This window comes from Sinocyclocheilus rhinocerous, unplaced genomic scaffold (genome assembly GCF_001515625.1).
Source record: "Sinocyclocheilus rhinocerous isolate Xijiao unplaced genomic scaffold, SAMN03320098_v1.1 scaffold205, whole genome shotgun sequence".
In the NCBI taxonomy this organism is placed as follows: Eukaryota; Metazoa; Chordata; class Actinopteri; order Cypriniformes; family Cyprinidae; genus Sinocyclocheilus; species Sinocyclocheilus rhinocerous.
The window spans coordinates 193,625-202,040 of record NW_015646169.1 but is presented as its reverse complement, the minus strand read 5'-3'; the positions used below and the strand labels follow the sequence as shown (position 1 = coordinate 202,040).

The 8,416-nt window shown below is 36.6% G+C and overlaps 1 protein-coding gene across 1 annotated transcript in view; it reads left to right on the top strand.

The window, feature by feature from the left end:
- Positions 1 to 8,117, top strand: part of LOC107707079 (serine/threonine-protein phosphatase 2A 56 kDa regulatory subunit epsilon isoform-like) — an 8,959-nt gene extending 842 nt beyond the window's left edge. The window contains exons 2-13 of the mRNA XM_016510959.1: positions 1,645 to 1,841; positions 1,959 to 2,060; positions 2,969 to 3,061; positions 3,368 to 3,498; positions 3,591 to 3,650; positions 3,877 to 3,985; positions 4,147 to 4,200; positions 4,305 to 4,355; positions 4,589 to 4,708; positions 6,688 to 6,815; positions 7,532 to 7,633; positions 7,717 to 8,117. Of these exons, the coding sequence (XP_016366445.1) occupies positions 1,645 to 1,841; positions 1,959 to 2,060; positions 2,969 to 3,061; positions 3,368 to 3,498; positions 3,591 to 3,650; positions 3,877 to 3,985; positions 4,147 to 4,200; positions 4,305 to 4,355; positions 4,589 to 4,708; positions 6,688 to 6,815; positions 7,532 to 7,633; positions 7,717 to 7,819 (1,250 nt within the window). The 3' untranslated portion in view covers positions 7,820 to 8,117. The remainder of the gene's footprint in view (positions 1 to 1,644; positions 1,842 to 1,958; positions 2,061 to 2,968; positions 3,062 to 3,367; positions 3,499 to 3,590; positions 3,651 to 3,876; positions 3,986 to 4,146; positions 4,201 to 4,304; positions 4,356 to 4,588; positions 4,709 to 6,687; positions 6,816 to 7,531; positions 7,634 to 7,716) is intronic.
- The last annotated feature ends 299 nt before the right edge of the window (positions 8,118 to 8,416 follow it).

Below are 8,416 nucleotides of genomic sequence, written 5' to 3'. Positions count from 1 at the left end.
TTTTCCAGAATAGAGCTGCGCCTTTACAGCTGGTATCTGCTAAAAACATCTGTTTTGGTTCTGATTATCATGTTTATCGCGCTGAAATCATGCGTTTTAAACCATATGAGTTTAAACTTCTGATATAAGGTTTTCCGAGCGCACACATCCGAAGCACATGGACAGAAAGCTGCTATCACAGCATGTGAGTACTATGTTTAAGTTAAAAACACACGAGTTACAAAAACAGTCGGTTATGTCTGTGAAGGTAAACAGCTGGGAAATAAATCGCTTGTTTATTTTAGATCTGTGTGGCAGCAGCAATATACAGTAAATAAATCAATAAATCCACTGCTCTCTTGTCTCCTCTGAGGCTGGGACCCTAAATATTGTTCTGTGCTCGTCTGTGCAGCCAAAGACAGAACAGTTAGCATGTTTTGCTCAAACTTTCGCCATGGCATTACACCGTTGTCGCTTGTGAAATCAAAATGACGGCGCCTTGGGTGTAAACTTACAGATTAAGGGGCGGTAATATTATAACGAGATCCCTTTGCCACGTCACCTAGGGAGCGAAATCAGACACGCTCGTTTTCTCAGAGGCTTGCAGAAAAAGGCTTATCAAAACAAAGTGATTGGATAAATCTTTTTCACGTTTCCTTGGTTGGTAGATGCACCAGGGACCTGATTATAGCACTTAAAACCTGGAAAAGTCTGATTTTCATGACATGTCACCTTTAAGACTTTTTATGTCTCTTATGCTCAACAAGACTGCATTTATTTTAAGATAACCACAGTAAAAACAGTAATATTGTGAAATATTATTAAAATTGATTTAAAATTCCTGTGAGAATTATTTTTCAGCATTATTACTCTAGTCTTCAGTGTCACATGATCCTTCAGAAATTATACTAATAGCTGATTTGGTGCTTGAGAAACATTTCTTATGACCAATTTTGAAAATTTGTGTTGCTTAATATTTTTGTGAAAACTGTGATGCATTTTATCAGGGTTCTTTGAATAATAGAAAATTTAAAAGAGCAGCATTTATTTGAAATAGATATCTTTTTTTTTTTTTTTTAACATTGTAATCATCATTATTGTCACTTTTGATAAATTTAATGCATCTTTACTTTAATCCAGCAATTTATTTAAAAAAAAAAAACTTTAAATGTTTTAATAAAAAAAAGCCAGTTCTCCTAAAGTGTATTTCATCACATTAATCATGAACATGTTACATGTTAGACTAATGTTTGACATCCACTGTATCTAAATACATTTATGAACAGTATATCTATATCAGTATAATGTTTTATCATTTAAAACCTAACAAACTTCTTTAAAATTTTGCTGTGTGCTTATGCTGTCTGTGTAAAGTGTTTAAATACTATTAAGCCACATTACTAGACACATTACTAGTAATAAGACACATATATTACTGTCTTGAATGGCTTTTCAAACTCAAGCCCCTATCAACTGGAATATTTAGATGTCAAATGCCAGATGAACCTCCAAGCTAATATGTGAAATACTTTAGGCTTCCTACCAACACCCCTGAAACATGAGACAGATTACAGTAGAAAAGTCAAAGAGGTTGATGTAAACCATTTGTAGAATTTTAGTACTCCTGTATTGTTTTGCATTAACTCTTTCTTTCTGTCTGTCTAGATGTTTCTGCACAGGAACAACCAGAGCTTTTCCTCAAGAAACTGCAGCAGTGCTGTACTCTGTTTGACTTCATGGAAACACTGTCTGACCTCAAAATGAAAGAGTATAAACGCTCCACCCTTAATGAGCTGGTGGACTACGTCACCCTCAGCCGGGGCTACCTGACTGAGCAGACCTACCCTGAGGTGGTCAAAATGGTGAGATTTAAAGATTAGTAGCGCACACTGTGATTGGAAGTTTTCTGTGATTGTCTAGTTTATATGCCTATATAATTAAGAGAAACCTCAAGTGTTGCCTCTTTTCATTTCTCACAGGTGTCCTGCAATATTTTTCGGACTCTTCCGCCTAGTGACAGTAATGAATTTGACCCAGAGGAAGACGAGCCCACGCTGGAGGCCTCATGGCCACACTTACAGGTAGAGAGCCATTGTCAGCATCAAATTAAATAAGAATTAATCAGCATTTTAAAATTTAATGCGTGTAAAAACAGACAAAGGTCAATCAAACATGTTAAAAAATCAAACAATATGGGCTTTAAAGGGGTCATATGATGCGATTTCAATTTTTCCTTTCTCTTTGGAGTGTTACAAGCTCTTGGTGCATAAAGAAGATCTGTAAAGTTGCAAAGACTAAAGTCTCAAATCCAAAGAGAGATTCTTTATAAAAGTTAAGAGTCAGCCACACCTACCTAAAACGGCTGACTCTTAACTTTTATAAAGAATATCTCTTTGGATTTGAGACTTTAGTCTTTGCAACTTTACAGATCTTCTTTATGCACCAAGAGCTTGTAACACTCCAAAGAGAAAGGAAAAATTTAAATCGCATCATATGACCCCTTTAAACACTCTTAGTCTAAAGATATTTTGAGGGGGAAAAAAAAGTGTCATTACATTTCTCTCTCATTCTATCTCCTTTCAACAGTTGGCAGCCCATAATGAAGTTCATCAATGACCAGTATGAGCAGTACTTGCAGGAGGGGCGTAACATTTCCATCACATGCTTGAGGTATTTGGCCAATCACAATGCACTGTATAGCTGGCCAATCACAGCACACCTCGCTTTTTCAGACCGATGAGCTTTGTAAAAATCTACGCGTTTCAGAAAGGCGGAGCATAGAGTAGAAACAATAATGTACAGTATGTGGAAAATAATGTGTTTTTTTAACCTTAAACCGCATTAACACATTTCATTACACCAAATACACAAAATACTGTTTTTTTTGCAGCATCATATGACCCCTTTAAAAAGTCTTACAGTTGAGATAATTGCAAGGTTTCATTTCAAGGACAAGTTTTCTGATATCTCTCTTCTTTTTCCGCTTAAGCTCATTTATGAGTTCTTCATTCGCTTCTTGGAAAGTCAGGAATTTCAGCCCAGCGTTGCCAAAAAATACATTGACCAGAAATTTGTATTACAGGTGAGTGATTGTCTGTGAAATGTTCTTTGACTTCTCATCCTAGCATGAATCAAATGAAGCCAGTATTGCCAGTAAAACAGTACAGATATAGTTGTCTGAATACTTCAGTTGTGGCATTTTGCTGTCAAATATTTTTTGCATAATTACCACTAAACTGTACATTTGAGTTTGTCAATGATTACCAGTTCCCTACAGTGTTTAAAAAAAAAATATTTTTTTTTATTTTAGTAGCTATGTAATAAGAAAGGTAATAAAGCGGTACACATTGCTCATATAGTTAATAAAACTCCTCTTCTGAATTTCTAGCTCTTGGAGCTGTTTGATAGCGAGGACCCACGGGAGAGGGACTGCCTGAAGACAGTTCTGCACAGAATCTATGGCAAGTTCCTTGGCCTCAGGGCCTTCATCCGCAAACAGATCAACAACATTTTTCTTTGGTAAGTAACTGTCAAGTGTTTTAGTCGTGTATATACAAAATTAAATATTAAGGGGTGCTGATATAGCTCTTTTTCCTCTCCTGCTCTGACAGTTTTGTATATGAGACCGAGCACTTCAATGGCGTAGCTGAACTGCTGGAGATTTTGGGAAGGTATGTCATATTTTAGGACCCATTCTTTGGTTGGCAGTGATATGGAGAAATTTAAACCAAGAAATAGAAAGTTTGGAAAGACATGAAGGGTGACCCACAGAGGTCACATTCCTGTTTTATTTTACTCCACCCTGTCTTCAGTCCTGAGGCATCCAGAAGTCTGAGTCTACTGCATATTATCAATGTCAGAACAGAAGTGAAGTCTCACACGTCTCTGGTTTTACAGCATCATCAATGGTTTTGCGCTTCCTCTCAAAGCTGAGCACAAACAATTCCTGGTGAAAGTGCTGCTGCCTCTGCACACAGTGAGGAGCTTGTCTCTCTTCCATGCCCAGGTACAGACACTCAGCTGTTTGTTACATCTACACATGTCTGTGCTTGCCTGTCTGAATTTCAGGGGCAGAAGAAACAGATTCATGTTTCCATGCTCGTTTATGACAGTTTATGAATCTAAACATTTGAAATGCATTTGTTAATCTGAAGTCATCTCTTGTAGCTGGCCTATTGTATTGTACAGTTCCTAGAGAAAGATCCCACGTTAACAGAACCTGTAAGTGTTCCTTGTCACCATTATCTTCCTCATTCTTCATCAAGTTCCATCTTGTTTCAGCTTGTTTCTAAAGGATTTTCACTAGTTGGCTTTTTTTTTTGTAGGTGATCGGAGGCTTGTTGAAGTTTTGGCCAAAAACATGCAGTCAGAAAGAGGTAATGCCTTCATTTTATGGAATTATTACCTGCAAGTTGTTAATCCATTGTCCATTTTTTTGTGATTTGCTCTCAGAAGGAAACTCTTTAATTGTTGCAACTTCTACCAAAACAATGTATCTTAGCAAGTGATTTCTTCAACTAAATTCAGATTTTTTTTTTCAAGAGAATTGCTTAACATGCTTTTCCTAAATGTTTTTTTTAAACCTTGACTACATTGTTTTCTTTTGTAGGTTATGTTTCTTGGAGAGTTGGAGGAGATTCTAGATGTGATTGAGCCCACTCAGTTTGTTAAGATCCAAGAACTGCTCTTTAAACAGATTGCTAGATGTGTGTCCAGCCCCCATTTTCAGGTAAACACACCACACCCTAAATCCTCCTTACAAACCTTGTAATATCTTGTAATAGCTAGTAACTTAAATATGAATATTTTCGAAAACAAGTTCCCATCATTGCAGTGTCACAGGTTGTCAATTTTCTATTCACTAGTGAGAGAAACCATGCTCCATATTTGCTCACATTACCAGTAGTGGTCGACCGATATATCGGTTTTGCCGATTAATCGGCACCGATAGTTGATTGCTAGAACTATTGGCAAAAATCCATACCGATAGTTTTTACCGGGTTGCGTCCATTGCTGGAGCAGCTGAGAAGGTCCGTTGTCATTATACAGTACGAGAGTGGCCTGTGGAGGCGGAATAACTGATGCCTCGTGCTGTTTGTTTTGACGCGTGAGGCTGCGCGCTGCACAGAGCGCGACACTTCAGATGACGATTTAAAGCATCGACAACAAAACCGTACGTATACAGTTAACTACAGTACATATTTTCATATCATTATAAAGTAATTAATTTGTTGGCTTGATGCTGCATCAGTAAAGAAAAAACAACAGTATGTTTGCTGTTATGGCTGAAAGGATGCTAACATTAGCAGTATCTCAAACAATGTGACCAAACAAACGCAAGTTCAATCCAAATGTTTAATGTCACGTTTGCTACCATCTATTTGCATTAGCTTATGTCCATATTTAAAGTTAGTGATGTGAGAAAGCACATTGTTCATGCAGCCAACAGAAATCCTGCCACCCCACAGAGCTCCACTCACAGTTTTCCATTAAATTACATTATACAGTGGTGTGAAAAAGTGTTGGCCCCCTTCCTGACTTGTGTTATCTTTGACTAATATTTAAATTTGTTTGATGATCTGAAACATTAAAGTGTGACAAACATGCAAAAAAAATAAGAAATCAAGAAGGGGGCCAACACTTTTTCACACCACTGTATTTGTCCCAAATCATTGCAACTGTGCACAATGATATCACCGTAGGTTGGAAGATTGTGTATTGTGCATTTTTCAGTGAAACGTTTGTCACGCTTTCTCTTTCCGTTTTGCTAAATTTTTTCAAACACCAAACTTCAAACTCATCAACTCCACTTTGTTCATTCCTGAAATTTTGCCTGTTGGGTGATTGAATAAACTGGTTTAGACCACTGCTTGAATTAAACGCGACGTGTCCGGTGTGTGATGACTGTGAGTTGTTCTAGACGAGACGCAGTGCTGCGCTTTTTGTCCGGTGCACGAATGCCATGTTTTGTTATTTTGATTAGATAATCATTACGTTTTCTAAAATAGAAGCAAATAAAGTGTGAGTATACAGACAATATACATATGCATGTAATTTCAATGGCCTTTGCATAGATATTTTAAGATGGCCATCTTTAAGTATGTCTGTTTATATTTTTATGAAATGGTAAGCTGTAGAAGTATTGTTCGTTGTCAGTGTTAATTTCAACATTTACTAATTTTTTAAATATTAAAGTTGTATCTGTTAACTTTAGTTAATGAACTATGAACTAACATTAATGATCAATGTATAATTCATATTTAATATAAATATTTTTATTCTATTTAAAAACTATTGTTCAGTACTGCTTTTAATTAATTAATTAATTAATTTATTTTTGTAGTAAAGTTCAGCACTATTATATTTTTCATTCAGTATCTTAAAAAAATCTATCGGTTGATTATCGGTTATCGGCCACTGTGGTCAAACCTTGCTATCGGTAAAATCCACTATCAGTCTACTTCTAATTACCAGTTCTCTGTAAAGATCAGTAAGCATGTTTGATCATTAATATCACAAAATTCTGGGCATAAGATCTATTAAATAAAAAAACGAGGAAAAAAATTTGCTCCAGCAACATCGAGTCTGCTTTCACTATTAAGTGTGCAAGTGAAAGCTTCAGGTTCTGCAGTCTAAAATCCCTGTGCAGAACACTACTGACATTAAAATATTTAAAATGTTTTAAATGGAGGTTGTATATTGTTTCAGGTGGCAGAACGAGCTTTGTACTACTGGAATAATGAGTATATCATGAGTCTGATTGAGGAGAACTCTAGTGTAATCCTGCCTATCATGTTTGCCAGTCTCTACAGGATCTCCAAAGAGCACTGGAACCCGTAAGTTTCATATTTATTTATGTATTATTTTTTCTTTTCATAAAAAAAAATAAGTCTTTAGTGTCACCTGATCCTTCAGAGATCATTCTAATATGCTGATTTGCTGCTCAATAAACATTATTATTATTGTTAACCTCAATCTCCTGTAGCACATGCAGATATACATATCATTATACACATACAATTCATGAAAACAACATGCGCACACACACACACAAAAGTAAAAACATTATCAATGTTGAAAATCAATGTTTGTATGTTGCTCTTTTTTTCAGGATACTTTGAATAGAAAGTTCAAAGGAAAGGCATTTATTTGAAATGGAAATCTTTTGTGACATTATAAGTGTCTTTAATGTCATTTTTGAATAATTTAATATAGCCTTCCTGAATAAAATTAATTTCTTAAAAAAAAAAAAAAAGAGCGCCCAAACATGTGATTTGATCAGAAGGTCTGAACATTAACAAGATTGATATACTTGTAAATGGTATTGTTGTCTCTTTGCGCGCATTCCTGCACTTTTGACGAAGTGGTATTATGTTCATCATGTCTTAAAAAAAAAAAAAAAAAAGAGCCCAAACATGTGATTTGATCAGAAGGTCTGAACATTAGCAAGATTGATATACTTGTAAATGGTATTGTTGTCTCTTTGCGCGCATTCCTGCACTTTTGACGAAGTGGTATTATGTTCATCATGTCTGCTTTTCTCCACCATCAGGGCAATATCAGCTTTGATCTACAATGTGCTCAAAGCATTCATGGAGATGAACAGCGCCTTGTTTGACGAACTTGCCGCCAATTACAAATCAGACAGGCAAAGGTAAGAAACAGACAATTAACGGTATTGTTGTGAACTCCTGCAGTTTACAAAGCGCTCAGATAACTTCTATTTTATTGGTTTAGGGAAAGGAAGAAGGACAAGGAGCGAGAGGACCTATGGAGGAAGCTGGAGGAGCTGGAGCTCAGACGAGGCGTCCAGAACAGCGACGGTGTCATTCCCACCTAACACGGACCTCGTGTCTGCCCTTCTGTGTGGCCCCAACCCCAATCCCTTTCTACTCTGCCACAGGGACCCCGTCCCCCTATTTGCTTCTCATGCTGCGTACTTTACCACACACTCCCTCGTTCATTTCCTCCCTTTCAACAGCACTGTAAATAATCCTCTCCCTCTTTCCTGTATCATACTACTACACTGAAAGGAAGAAGGAAAAAAAAACTGAAAATTTGAAGAGACTTAATATGCACTCCTCGGTGTAAAAAAAATGGTAAAATGATAATCAACTGTGGTCAAAGGATATATTTAAGAAAAAACCTTTCAGTTCAGAAATTGTTCAGCGTCTCCATGTCAATATATTGTTCTCAAGGAAGTGCCCTGAGACTTAGAGAACTGTGCTCACCCTGCGATTAAAGATGTCTTATGCGAAGATCCCATCACCACCACATATCTTTTTTCTTTTTTTTTGTCTCTTATGAAGAGAGACTTTTCCATCTAGACATAATTTGACTCCCCTGACTCAGGGGACACAAACCAGAAACCCATGACGTGAATATAAGGAAAACAGTGGAGAAAAAAAAAACATTAAACATCCTCTCTGTGGTGTGT